Source organism: Cyprinodon tularosa, unplaced genomic scaffold, assembly GCF_016077235.1.
Source record: "Cyprinodon tularosa strain WSP-4 unplaced genomic scaffold, ASM1607723v1 ctg44, whole genome shotgun sequence".
Lineage (NCBI taxonomy): Eukaryota > Metazoa > Chordata > Actinopteri > Cyprinodontiformes > Cyprinodontidae > Cyprinodon > Cyprinodon tularosa.
In genome coordinates, this window is record NW_024039163.1 from 638519 (window position 1) to 653477 (window position 14959).

The 14959-nt window shown below is 36.9% G+C and overlaps 2 protein-coding genes across 3 annotated transcripts in view; one reads left to right on the forward strand and one right to left on the reverse strand.

Moving 5' to 3' along the window:
• The first annotated feature begins 225 nt into the window (after nt 1–225).
• On the forward strand, nt 226–10179 carry arsa (arylsulfatase A). The gene is made up of 8 exons (XM_038299944.1): nt 226–522; nt 655–895; nt 976–1194; nt 3296–3465; nt 4051–4175; nt 4382–4509; nt 4609–4711; nt 9569–10179. The coding sequence occupies exons 1-8, from the start codon at nt 302–304 to the stop codon at nt 9862–9864; spliced, it is 1503 nt and encodes a 500-aa protein (XP_038155872.1). The 5' UTR covers nt 226–301; the 3' UTR covers nt 9865–10179.
• Nucleotides 10180–13102: 2923 nt separating this feature from the next.
• Nucleotides 13103–14959, reverse strand: part of mapk8ip2 (mitogen-activated protein kinase 8 interacting protein 2) — a 40750-nt gene continuing 38893 nt past the window's right edge. For both annotated transcript variants that reach the window (XM_038299914.1, XM_038299915.1), the window contains exon 14: nt 13103–13536. In XM_038299914.1, coding sequence (XP_038155842.1) covers nt 13464–13536 — 73 coding nt within the window. In that variant the 3' untranslated portion in view covers nt 13103–13463. The remainder of the gene's footprint in view (nt 13537–14959) is intronic.

Consider the following 14959-nt stretch of genomic DNA (forward strand, 5'->3'; position numbering starts at 1 on the left):
ATCTAAAACTAAACTAAAATCTAAACAAAAAGTAACTTCTTTCGTCATCAAGGAAACGCTTAAAAAAATTATAATTTTTTTTTTTTTTTGTAAAAACTATGCATATATAACATTTAATGCCGGTGAAAATCTATAGTAAGGGTACTTACATGCATTTTACTGGTAGTCTTTCGCAGTAATTTATACCATCTCCCTTGTTCTTTTCCTAATTCCGAGGCACCTCGAACTTCACATGGGTTTTCAGTTTGTTGTGAAACATATAGTTCCTTTTCTTTTCTGAGTCACATGACTGTTTACTACCATGGCTAACCCGCTCTCCTCCACTTTTGTTTTCTGTTTGTTTTACATTTGCTCTGCTTCGCCGCCCAATTTCGTCCTGTTTTTCGCAGACGATCTTGGTTTCGGAGACCTGGGCTGTTATGGACACCCCAGTTCACTGACTCCTCATCTGGACCGACTTGCTGCAGGAGGTCTGCGATTTACAGATTTCTACTGCACCAGCCCAGTCTGCAGCCCGTCCAGGTGCCCCACTGCTTTATGACAAGCACTGTCTTATCATGTTCTAATGGAATAATATGCTGCAGCTTTCTTACAATATCTCATTATTTTTGCACTTCCTGACTAACCACAGCATTTGCTTTGTTTACATCTTAGGGCATCGTTGTTAACAGGTCGCTACCAGACTCGCTCAGGGGTCTTCCCAGGTGTGTTTTACCCAGGCTCCATTGGGGGTCTCCCCCTGAATGAGACCACCATCGCAGAGGTGCTGAAACCTTTGGGCTATGCCACAGCCACCGTGGGAAAGTGGCACTTAGGATATGGGGCCAATGGAAAATTTCTCCCAACTAAACAAGGATTTGATCAATACTTAGGAATACCATACTCTCATGACCAGGTAAATGTTTCAACACCTTTAAAAGTTTGGACTTTAAATGCATCTGTATGCCAACCTGCTCTGTTGTTTTTTCTCCTCAGGGCCCTTGCCACAACCTGACCTGTTTCCCTCCAGATATAAAGTGTTTTGGACTGTGTGATATCGGAGTAGTAACCGTCCCACTAGTTCATAATGACAACATTAAACAACAGCCGGTCAACTTCCTTGATCTGGAAAGGGCCTACAGTGACTTTGCAACCGATTTTATAATCACATCTGCCAAGAACAAACAGCCCTTCTTCCTTTATTATCCATCACATGTAAGTAATTCAATACTCTAACACAGAATACCTTTTCTCTGGAACAGCTCAGTTTGGTTGCAGACAATACAGGTAATGATGATTATTATCTAATTTAATGAATCGAAACTAGATATATAAGCCTGGTTTCTGAAAAACTGAGGTATGCATGGTGCAGTGCAATATATTATGTTATATTATTATATATAAAAAGAACACAGTCAATTTTGCAGTGTTAAAGTAACACTTTAAGAGTATATTTGGTCCCACTCGGGAATTACTGTTAAAGTAGATCTCTATGTAGTGTATATTTTACTCCAGTTATTGTAATAACTCTAGAGGAGTCAATGTACTTTGAAACTGCACATTTAAAAGTGGAATTTACTGTGTATCATTGAAAATTAATTCATTTATGAGTCTCAATTTAAGAAGTTCAATTAATAGGTTAAATGATTTATTCTACACAAAATGACATATTATAAATCTGTATTTCTCTAAATGTCTAAGTGATAATCTTTCAGAGCTGACAGAAACCCAACATTCTGCTTATCAGAAGCTGCAGTTATTTAACAGAAAACAAGTAAAGGATTTAGAATACAGAAATTTTATGTAAAGACTCAAAAAAAAATCATTGGGATGCCTTGAGGGCTGTCAAACTGTCCCTGACAGTGCCATCAGGAGGATGAAGGAAAAAAAAGGTGATGGTTTTTCAGGCAGGATTTTCACAGAGAGCTCCAAGCATATTAATCAGAGGCTGAGTGAAATGAAAAGGTGTACAAGGCCGTGTTCTGTAGGAAAAGCTACTCTTGAAACAGAAGAGATGTCTGCATCCAAATAAGTACCCTACTCCTTTGCACATAAAGATCCTGGAGTCAGGATGAAGGGAGGAGAGGCTCAGCATTCAGTGCACCCACCTGCGAAACATGTAGGAGCAATAAGCATTTCCAACTGCTTCTATGCTTAACTTAGATACAACCAGAAGCACCACTTCCTTGTTCATGGTAATATTTGATTGGTGTACAAACTGACCTGATCTTTGTGCTTACAGATAAGTTTAACGTTGTTATTAAAGCAACCTTGGCCTCTTTCGGTGCTCTGTAGTTATTCTGATTGCTTTCATATCAAGATATATCAATAATAATAATTTAACTTTATTGATCTCTGCATTTAACCCATCCCCTGAGGCAGCAGTGAGCTGCCATCGTCTGGCACTCAGGGAGCAGTGTGGGGTTAAGGGTCTTGCTCAGGGACCCAGAGTGCAGGTTGTGGGGATCTAACCAGATAATTGCAACCTTATCAGAGCACAAGCGCACTGCTCTAACCACTAGGCCATCACCTCCACATATGTTTAGTCAATATACACGATGAAGTATATTGCTTTTTTCAGCAGGATAACTATTCTCCATTAAAAATATATATGTTCTATAACTTTCTTTGAAACTGATCATGAGGTTTTCATTTGCTCTTTTTAAATTTAAGAGATGGGTCTCTTCAAATGCATCACTCTCGGTGTTACAAGTCTAATTACTTATACTTTCAATTTATTGAAATAAATCAATTTTAAAGCGACAATACAATGTTTAAATTTCAACATTAATAACTCAACTATGTGATCACATTGTGTTTCTGTCATATGAGCATAACTTTCAATTACCTGCAGTCTGATGAATTATATCATGTTAAAAGGTCAGACTTTGAACATTTGACTCACAGGGTTGGGGAGGCCTGTACTTTGCTTGTCTCTAACTGTGGCAACTTTGTTGACTTATGTTCTGAGAAGTCTTATAAATATAAAGGTGTATTTTTTCTTTTCTTTAATTTGAAAAGTTAAAAATCAAATAAGGAATCTCATTGGTTACCACTATTGAAGTCTGCATAGGAGCATAAATGTCTGTTCTTTCCTTTTGTGTTTTTTAAGCTGACTTAAATCAAACGTTTTGTTCCCTTTTCTATTTTGAAAATTGAATCAAACATAAGAGAATTTACTTTCAGACAAAAAAAATACAATTAAAATTTTACTTTTAAAGTCAGTAGTATGTTTCTGTTTTTTAAGTATTATCATAATTTCTGCCATATGGTACAAAATACTATACTTCAACCTTATTCACTGCCTTTCTTACAGCATACCCACTACCCGCAGTATGCTGGCACAGGAGCAGCAGGTCGCTCTTTAAGAGGTCCATTTGGAGATGCCCTCTTTGAGTTCGACAGCACGATAGGAAACCTGATGGCAACCCTGGAAAAAGTGGGCGTGATCAACAACACGCTTATTTTCTTCACTGCTGACAACGGGTTGGTTGGTTGCAAATGTGAAACATTGAGGAAAATATAGAGATCACAGAGACATATCTGTTCTTTTGGCAGATATTTTTGAGGAAATACAGAGGCTTTTGTCTTTTTTCTTGTGTATTCACAAGCTCACAGTTTAATTTTGGGGTTGTTGCAAAGTTCTACTTTTGTTTGAAAAAGTTTAAGGACTAAAATAACTGAATAAACTGAAAAGCCCAACAGACCCATCAGAGAGATATGGTTAGACGCTAAAGATTTACCTGGCTTTGTTCAGAGACTAAATAAAACCCCTTAATCAGCCTGATAGTTCAAATTGCATATCAGGAAAACATTTTTTTTAGAGCTGCTCAATTGGCTCACAAATTAATTGTGAAGTGAGAAGTGTTCCCCCCGAAACATTTTTCTAACAGTCAGTTTTTAAATACAGAAGTAAAGACTGACAAAGGGAGCTTGTTCTGCCTCGTTTGTTACACCCATCCAAGCCTTGCACTATCTAAGAATAATGATCCATTTACAATTGTTTACAGCAGGCTAAAAAGCTGTAAACCTTAGGTCAACGGCATCCGTTTTATTCCTTTCTGTGTGTAGGCCTGAACTGATGCGTATGTCCCGTGGAGGAAACTCAGGCCCCCTGAAATGTGGCAAAGGTACAACGTATGAAGGAGGCATGAGGGAGCCTGCCATTGCCTACTGGCAAGGGGTCATTGAACCAGGTAAAGACACTGAAAGTTAAGTTAGAGTTAAATAACGTAGAGATAAAAAAAAGGTTCTGTGGAGTTTTTATCCTCTTTGATCAACCATTACAATATACATTTGGACAAACTGTTTAAGTTCTTTTCATGCCCTCAGTCATCTCTTCTATCTAACAGTAATGAGCTTGTAGTGACAGCAGCCCTGTCCCTGCACTGTTTCTATTAAGGGGTGACCCATGAGTTGGCCAGCACTCTGGATATCTTCCCAACCATTGCAAATCTGGCAGAAGCCAAACTTCCCCCGGTGATCCTGGACGGGTTTGATATGACCAATCTTCTCCTTCGCAAAGGAAAGGTAGCAGCTTTGATCTTTGAGTTCTGTAAATACTGATTCTTATAAACCAGGCTGGCTTAAACATGTTGTGTGGTTTTATTCTTTTTCTCTGTTTTACAGAGTCAAAGGGAGGCAATGATGTTTTACCCCACAGATCCAAATGAAAAATTTGGGCTGTTTGCTCTAAGATGGGGAAAGTACAAGGCTCACTTCTACACACGAGGTAGCACCTAAAACACACAGAGGAGACTGAATATAAAGTACAATCTTAAGCTCTTTATAGACATGATCTATAAAACATTAATGGCTGCATCAGTCTTTAAATTCTATTTATTATGAAGTCAGAACTCTGCTAAATTCTCAGCAGTTTTTAATTTAAACACATAAACTACTCCCCACATGCATCTTGAATGTTCTCTGCATGCAGATTCATGGGGGCTTCATGGTATTGAATCTGCACGCATTAAACCCTCACAGTGTGAATGGAGGTAATTTATTTGTGTGTGTTTTAAATAAAACTGCTTATATCAGTGTTGTTACACGTGTCCATTTTGGCAGAATTCTGACCTCATAGTTTAATTGGTTCTTATTTAATCTCACAACTTTATTCGAAAATCATTTAAAAAGAGACAAGAAATATGTGAGCATTATTTATAATTAATGGCACATGAAGATCAAAGTAAAGAATTCAGCTAAAATGCAAATCTTTCTGTATGTTAAAGCCAATTGAGTTGTGCTGTTATACAGCTGTGGGAATACTTAGTGGTTTTTTTTTTTTTCTGCTGCTATGGTTTAGTTCAGTTAACTAAGTTTTGTCTTTCGATTTTATTTCCCAGTACAGAAACGTGCCCAGCTAATTCCAAAAAAAGAAAATAAAAAAAAATCCACTGGACTCTGTTTCCAGGTTTGTTTTTGTTTTGAAAACATGCAAATTGAAACGGACGAAGGGGTCCACCCCTTCAAAACACTTAGAAGGGTATGGGGCATTGCAGGCTAACAAAAGAAGCCAAACGACCCCCATTAATCCGTTTCAATTTGCATGTTTTCAAAACAAAAACAAAGTTTTGATGGGCTACTTTATAAAACCTCAAACTCAACGCTATTCCTGACATTTTGATTTGAAAAAACTTCCTGGATGGGAAGCAAAACGTCTTCAAACTTGGAAACAAAGTTCAGTGGATTGTTTTTTGTTTTCTTTTTTGGAATGACAATGACCTTGATGCTCAGCTAATATCCATACTGCTCTTTTCCGCACTTGAGTTCTAAGTAGCACTTGAGATTTAAGTAGCGATGCCCAAAGGTTTCCAAATCTATGCAAGGGCCCTCATCATTCAATAATAGAGCACATTTACTCTGCCAGCAAATGTTGCAAATGTATCAGGGTTAAAATTTCCATTTGCCAAATTAAAAGTCTTTTGTAGCAGGAAAAGGTAGCTACAGCGCAAAAAAAAAAAAACTTTAACAAAGCATGTGTTGTGCAATTATGGTATTTTGGATTCTCACATAAGTGTAAATCGAGCTAAACTGTGTTCAAACTGATAACTCTATGCACAGATTTGGAATAAATTCAACACAACCTCTTAAGAGGTTTTTAACAAAAGTCTTTCATCTCCAAGTCAAACATGTTTCAGTTAAAAACCCCTGATTACATTAGTTAACTAAACTACTATGTAGAAAAAGAGGAAGAAAACATGGTTGAAAACCATAATTAATAAAATTAAGCAACAATATCATAATTCAGCTTAGATTTTATGTTTGAGAAAAAAAAAAGTTTATCTTGAAAGGTTTGGATATGTTTGATCCAATTCATGCATTCCAAGAGGTAAACAAAATATTATTTGGCAGAATAATGTTTCATCAAATGAATCACTTAATCAGAAAACAATAACCTTTGGTGAATTGATTCTTAACTTGTTTGATCGAGCTAGCAGACACAAGGGACTCATCTCAAGGGACCTTTTTGTCATATCTTGGTATTAAAACGGAATGAGCATATGAGAAAACAAAAGAATGTTAAGGTTATGTTAGTGTTTAAACCTTTAGTGAAATAAAGCTTGTTATAGCTTTAAAACAACATCTCAAGCAGCATAAATAATTAGCTCACATACACAACAGTGAACACATGAAATGATCAAAAATCATCCAAACAAATTGTTAGCTTGAATCTATTATCTACATTGCCAGAACTCTATACACATAACCCCCCTGAGTACCAGTGTGCAACATCAGATGTGCACATTGATATTTATGTATGTTTATGTATGTTTCCCACTGCATGCATGCATGCATGCAGTGGGAAAATAAGTATTTGAACACCCTGCTATTTTGCAAGTTCTCCCACTTAGAAATAATGGAGGGTCTGAAATAGAACAAACATCTAAAATATCTAAAAAAATAAAACAAAAATCCAGAAATCACAATTTATGATTTTGTAACTATTTATTTGTATGATTCAGCTGCAAATAAGTGTTTGAACACCTGAGGAAATCAGCGGTAATCTCATTAGCATCTGATCACTGAATCATTGACAGAACAGGTAAGGCTCCAGTATTAACTAAGCCTGGCTGTTAGCCTCATCTGGAGCAGCTATTATGAAACTGAGTTGATCCATAATTAAGCCAGAATATACAGAAAATGAGGTTGATGCTGTTTTATCTTAGTTTGATGAAACAGGCCTCTGGTGACATTCAACATATTCTCATTATCAATTCGTATGAAATCGTACGAAAAGTTATGCACAGTATTTCGTACGTTTTTGACGTTTTTCCTCGAAAAAACATATCAGTGCGCATGCGCAGCCAGACAGACGAAAAAAGCAGATCCGCGGACGGACGTAAAACTGGGAAAAACAGTGCAATAATTACTTCTTAATGTCTCTCACTAGGTTGCTTGCTGTTTTGTATCTTAGGGTTACAGGTGCTGGTCATAAAATTAGAATATCATGAAAAAGTAGATTGATTTCAGTAATTCCATTTAAAAAGTGAAACTTGTATATTATATTCATACATTACATACAAACTCATATATTTCAGATGTTTATTTTGTTTAATTTTGATGATTACAAATGACAACAAATGAAAATCTCAAATTCATCATATCAGAAAATTAGAATATTACTGAAGACCAATAAAAACAAAGGATTTATAGAAATTTTGGCCAACTGAAAAGTATGAACATGAAAAGTATGAGCATGTACAGCACTCAGTATTTAGTTGGGCCTCCTTTGGCCTGTATTACTGCAGCAATGCGGCGTGGCATGGAGTCGATCAGTCTGTGGCACTGCTCAGGTGTTATGATAGCCCAGGTTGCTCTAATAGTGGCTTTTAGCTCTTCTGAATTGTTGGGTCTGGTGTATTGCATCTTCTTCTTCACAATACCCCATAGATTTTCTATGGGGTTAAGGTCAGGAGAGTTTGCTGGCCAATTAAGAACAGGGATACCATGGTCCTTCAACCAGGTACTGGTAGCTTTGGCACTGTGTGCAGGTGCCAAGTCCTGTTGGAAAATGAAATCTGCATCTCCAAAAAGTTGGTCAGCTGCAGGAAGCATGAAGTGCTCTAAAACTTCCTGGTATGTGGCTGCGTTGACCCTGGACCTCAGAAAACACAATGGACCAACACCAGCAGATGACATGGCACCCCAAACCATCACTGACTGTGGAAACTTTACACTGGACTTCAAGCAACGTGGATGAAGTGCCTCTCTTCTTTTCCTCCAGACTCTGGGACCTTGATTTCCAAAGGAAATGCAAAATTTACTTTCATCAGAGAACATGACTTTGGACCACTCACCAGCAGTCCAGTCCTGTTTCTCTTTAGCCCAGGCAAGACGCTTCTGACGCTGTCTGTGGTTCAAGAGTGGCTTGACACAAGGAATGCGACAGCAGAAACCCATGTCTTTCATACGTCCGTGTGTGGTGGTTCTTGAAGCACTCACTCCAGCTGCAGTCCACTCTTTGTGAATCTCCCCCACATTTTTGAATGGGTTTTGTTTCACAATCCTCTCCAGGGTGCGGTTATCTCTCTTGCTTGTACACTTTTTTCGACCACATCTTTTCCTTCCCTTCGCCTCTCTATTAATGTGCTTGGACACTGAGCTCTGTGAACAGCCAGCCTCTTTAGCGATGACCTTTTGTGTCTTGCCCTCCTTGTGCAAGGTGTCGATGGTCGTCTTTTGGACAACTGTCAAGTCAGCAGTCTTCCCCATGATTGTGTAGCCTATAGAACTAGACTGAAAGACCATTTAAAGGCTTTTGCAGGTGGTTTGAGTTAATTAGCTGATTAGAGTGTGGCACCAGGGGCCATCAATTTTGAACCTTTTCACAATATTCTAATTTTCTGATATGATGAATTTGAGATTTTCATTTGTTGTCATTTGTAATCATCAAAATTAAACAAAATAAACATCTGAAATATATGAGTTTGTATGTAATGTATGAATATAATATACAAGTTTCACTTTTTAAATGGAATTACTGAAATCAATCTACTTTTTCATGATATTCTAATTTTATGACCAGCACCTGTAGGGTCAGGGTTAGGGTTAATTGTATGTTAAATTATATGTTATTGAATGGTGCGTAAGATGCGCATGCGCAAGGATATCTTGTCTCGAGGCAAGACGTAAAAATACAACGAAAAAAACGTCCAAAACGTACGAAATTACGGTGCATACCTTTTCGTACGATTTCGTACGAACTGATAATGATAATACACTGTGAGATTTGCTAAGTTACATACAGATAAATACAAAAGACCTGGGAGACACGCATCAAGACTCAGAACAGCTTTTGCAGAAAAAGGGATCTCAGACTCAAGGGAACTGAGCAACAGATTAGATTATTTTCTGCGGAAGAAATTGCATTAATCCTTTTTTCTCACTTTTTAGTCATATTTTGTTTGTGTGCCACAAGGTTTCACTAAAATGAAAAAAAAAAAAATATATAAATCTCAATTGTAAAATGACAAAATATTTCACTATATCAGATTTATTTTTGCTATTTGTTGAGGAGAAAGTGGATAGAAAGATGCCTACAGTCAAAGTGGGGTTTATCTTAAACCTCTTGTTTCTTTTTCACCAGGTGCCACCCACAGTGCTACCACCCCTGATCCTGACTGTCCCGGGATCGCTGTCCTCAAGGCCCACGACCCACCTCTCATTTTTGACCTGGAGGCTGACCCCTCAGAGCGATACCCTCTCCCGCTGGAGGAAAGACCTGACATCCAAGCTGTGCTGGCACAGATAGAGAAAGTCAAGGCACAGTTTGAGGCTACCATGGTGTTTGGAGAAAGCCAGATATCAAAGGGTGTGAACCCGAACCTTGAGCCCTGCTGTAGTCCTGAATGTAGCCCCAAACCCAGCTGCTGCCATTGTTAATGTTTGTGAGGATAAGGTGGGGGAAATACTGCACTAAATTTATCCTTAAATCTGAAGGTACATTAATACCATCAGTGTTTTGAAATGTTGCACTTATTATCTGCTTTGGTAATGTATCTTCTTGCTACTGAAAAAGGGATATAAGAACATTTTCCTCAATGAGGATATTTCCTTTTTATTAAGAATGACCTCTTCTCGTACTGTATGTTCTCTAACTTGAGTATTTGTACAACAAAAAAAAACTTTCACTTCAATTTTCATACACAAAACAAAATGTGAAATCATTTGCAAGCTTAATAAAGACAAGAAACAAAACTTCAGACATCAAGCATATATTTTATTCATAAGACCAAACCCATGACAAGGCATAGTGATTTTTTTTTTCCATTTTATTTTGCAGTTTTTCTCAATTTTCCTTGAATTTTACAAGTCCTTGTTTTTTTTAAAGATACAAGATAGGATATGTTGGCTTTTTCACATAATGTTTTGCTCTAGTTATGGATCTTGTTGAAGTATTAAAGTCAAAAGTTTGGTTTAACTGTATTTCTCAGTGGCTATATGGGACAAGACCATCCTCAAAGGCTGTGTCTGTGAAGCTGCTTTAAAAGACAGGGTTTTTTAATTCGGCTCGAACAAGATAGAAAAACATAGTCGGAAGCAAGTAGATACATATATCGGAGATGGATTAAGCTGTTGTTGCTCTGAGGCAATGGTTGCAACTGGCTAGACGCGACATGGATGATTTTCAAGTAGCGTCTGAGTGGGTTTTACTCTATAACAGCATTAAGACGTTAACCTTTTAGCGCCATAGCTCACTAATGTGCCCTAAATTTACCGCTGAAGCCAGCAGCAAAAGTCCACCTGAGTGGGAAAAAATTAGACATTCAAATTAAACTATTGCAGATCACATAGATCTACATCTATGTGACATACAAATCGCATAGATGTCTTCTTTGTTTTACAGGGTTTTTTCATAATGATTTTTTTCAATCATTTTACATATTTATTTTTTAACATACTCAACATAAAGGACACAGCACTTAGATTTTCTATTGTATGTACATGACCTAACTGACAGATGTATATATATATGTATATATATGTAGATAAAACCCTCCCTACTGCCTCGTTAACCTTTTACCACTCAAATCCTGCAGATGGAGTGTGTTTTTGATTAAGAATGAAAGTAGCAGAGAAAGACGAGAATACCTGGCTAAGATAACAAGAGCTAGATGTTTGAAGCTGGAAGTCTGAGTTTCAAACAACAGATAACTGCAGTTTTCTTTTTAGATTAGCCTCTTTCTTCTCCTGTCTGAAAACTTATTTTCTAACACCCACAGAATGCAATATTTAAATTTATAACAAGCCAAACAGCATGTCATGAATGTTGGGGAAATGGCTTTTATTTTGTAGTTTGACCCACTATAAAAAAATCCCTTAAAATCTCTTTTAAAAGACTAAATCTCACTGTGATATCTGGACCAAGCATTAGCAGTTCACAGTGTTACTGACATGCAGCTACTGTTTGGATAAGTTTATTTTTCAGAAGTTTAAAAAAACTGAACAAAATATGGGTCATTGCATCACCTAAAGCCAAAATAAATCCATCCTAACTGTGAGAAAATGTCTTGTCAGGGGAGGGGGCTCTCTGCAGCAAAGCAGGTTTTGTGAATTTAACTTGCATGATCTAGTATCTGAGCTCAAAAGGCCACCATCAAATAAATAAGTATTTTGTTTGCTCAAAAAAAAAGCCAGTTAAATGCATTTTTAAAATATGCATTCATATGATTTAACTAATGCATTAAATCAACCAATTAATATTCAATATTCAATTAATGTTAATAATTTATTGATTAAATTATGAAATATTTCTAAATTTAAGCAATCAAATAAAAAATTACTGAAAATAATATAATAATAATATAAATTCTTTAATATTCATCTATAAATAGAATATAAAAAAATAAACAGTAGAAATATAAGCCCTTTTTGTGGCTCATCAAATAATGTGAAACATTTAAGCAATTAACTGTCAGAACCCAACTGCAGAACGATTATCTTTACTGTAGTAAAGACTTTGATAGGAAAGGTAACAAGTAGGGCTGAAACAATTAATCGGATTAATCGTGATTACTTTAAATAACCGTCAACTAATTTAGTAATCGCTTAATCATTAAATAGAGTATAGAGACTCAAAAACATGCGTTTAGCTGACAGAGCAACCCAATCAGAGCAGTAATTATATGAAAACTGTAGAAAACAATTAATAAATATTTTGCATCTTTCAATATCTGTCAATATACTCTATCCAGAACTCCTCAAATAGTAAAGTTTTAGTTTCAACTGGTTTAAATCTGTAAAAAAAATCTTCTGTAAAGGACCTTTTGCTATCCGATTATTAATCGATTAATTGAAAATAATAATGGACAGATTAATCGATAAGCAAAATAATAGTTAGTTGCAGCCCTAGTAACAAGATTATTTAAATTCATGAGATCATGTGAGCTGGGCAACAAATTTGTTTATATAAAATTTGATAAAATTATAATTACAAATCAACTGAAACATTGTAATCATCTTAGATTAATCCATTTTATTAATTCATATATAAATATTCACAAAATTATTTATTTATTCAATTGTGGTGCTTTTGGGCCTCTAGATTTGTAGTGAAAGTTTAAAAAAGTGTTCACGACTATTAGGTTGGAATTGAGGAGAAAATCAATACGTCAGATTTGCTAAAGATTGATTGATTGATTGAGTTATTGGATGTAATGTAAAGAGGGTGGCTTTGCTTTATTTGCTGTCATGATGAGTGGGGGAAAAAAATAGCGTTAAAAGTTGATTCCAAGTCAACATTTCCGAACTTATTCCCCTTTTACTTCTGGTGTCTCACCTCCTGTCAGAAGCAGTCATTTTCTTTCCACCTACATCAAAAGTCTAGAGCAAAATCAGTCCCAACAGTTTTTCCAAATCAGACTTAATGAAGCAATGTAAGTCTACTTTCTATACATGTATTTACAACACACACTTTATCTTGTACGAGACGTGTGGGGAGCTTGGTTGAATAAAAGGGCCGCTAACTTTCTCTAGTTAACTCCAACATCTTCAGTACAAAGCAAGGTAGCTGTTTAAACATCAAAAACAGATATTTACACCCCTTTTGTTTCTACACCTTTCCCTATGATACCGTTGAGCTGCTTGTCATTCACTTGGATATTTGTATTTGTTGTTGTGCAGCAACCCTACCAGCCATGCATTGAGAGGTGATTCAGCCTTAGTAGGTCAAAGATTTTCATTTCAAAACAGGATTCTTTTTTTAAATAAACAAGTGCTCAGCTTTTTAGTTTTATATCATAGAAAAAAACAGTAAAAGAAACAGGCAATAAATGCATCGAGAGAAGGGAAGTTGAGGGAAAACAGGGTTGAATAGCTTACTGTAGAAATGAGGATCCCAGTTTGAGAAGGATGCAGAAAAATATTTTACAATGATCCTGGTGGGAAGGAAAGAAAAGTAAAGAAAGACTGACAGTGTCCTCTGGTGGAAAACAACCAATGTACACAGGCTGTAGAGGAAAAGAGTCATCGATGAACTCCTCCTACTCCAGGTAGATGTCTTCAGTGGGGCAGGCATACTCCAGGTGTTCTTGGTAGTACTCTTGAAAGGCCCGACTGCAGAGAAAACAAATAAATAAATACAAAACAGACATAGGAACTAATACATGCTATACTTTGTTTTATCTTCTTGATGCTTCCAAATTAATATCCAGGTAATAAAATAAAATAATGAATACAAACCCTCCCAAGTTTTAGATTTTGTGATTGTAAACATAAAAAGCAGAAGGAGAAGTCAGCAGATATATCGAAGTAAGAATGGCTCTAAATATCCCCGCAGACAGTGATATATGTCTGCACCTTATGGAGCCTAGGCGCGAGTTCAACTGAATAAACAAACTACTCGCCTTCATCCACCTACGACACAGCCAATCAGCTTTGAACCACGCCTCCACGAAAGCCAATCAGCATCTAAAGTTCATCTTTAAAAGGCCTTCGATCCACAACTTGTCTGCTCCTGTGCGCAGGCGGTGGATAGCGGATCCACGAAGTGTGACTTCATTCAGATGACCGTTTCAACCCACCTCCAGCCCCTCCTCCACCATCACAGCTAAAACTAGATCAGAGTGTCATTACTCCTGGACTCTTACTGCTTTCCACATCTCATTTCAACCGGTCCGGCAGAAGACCGCCACGCTGAGCCTGGTTCTGCCAGAGGTTTCTTCCCAATGGGGAGTTTTTCCTCTCCACTGTCGCTTCATGCTTGCTCATCATGGACAGGTTCTCTCAATCTGTGATACCCAACTGGACTTCCATCTTCCAGGTCCCTGAGTGAAGCTCTAGTATCAGCTCATGCAATCCACTGGATCTCCACATAAAGCTCAGCATACCGTCTCGCTAACCAGCTTTCTACAGACTGACCAACTTCATCTATCTTCACTCCACCACCAGTTTCAGGGAAAACTTCTTTACTCCCGTTCATGCATATCAATCAAAATTCAGCGTGATGTTCCCTGCCGAGGTCTGAGGGCCAAAGAGCAAGTAATTGTATCAATAAATATCATTCAAAAGCTACAATGGATAAGGAAAATGTGACAAATCCTGTTAGCATTTAACTTGTCACCTCCTGCAAACCTCAAATTAGGGTGGGGAGAAAAGGGACCTCTTCTCTATTTTGATCTTTAATAACAGCTTTGAGATCATTTTGCAGTGACAGAATACTCTGACTGAGTGTTTGCTTTTCAGAATGAGAGAAAACAAAATCCCTTATTACATCTAGGACATTTTATTTTTGTTGATATCCTGAATGCTTATTTCAATGTCTGATGCAAAACATGACAGCATTTGTTTAAATGAATTTAGTTTGGTTGTATTTGTTTGCTGGAAGAATATTAGCACCTGGAGGAGTCAAATAAATCGAAGAGAAAAAAACAATAGAACAGCTTTTTGTTATGAAATCTAAACAAGTGCAGTAACAGCCTAGTAATGAATGAAATAACTATAAAAAAGACACATTTTGGGTTAAACAGTTATTTCAGTA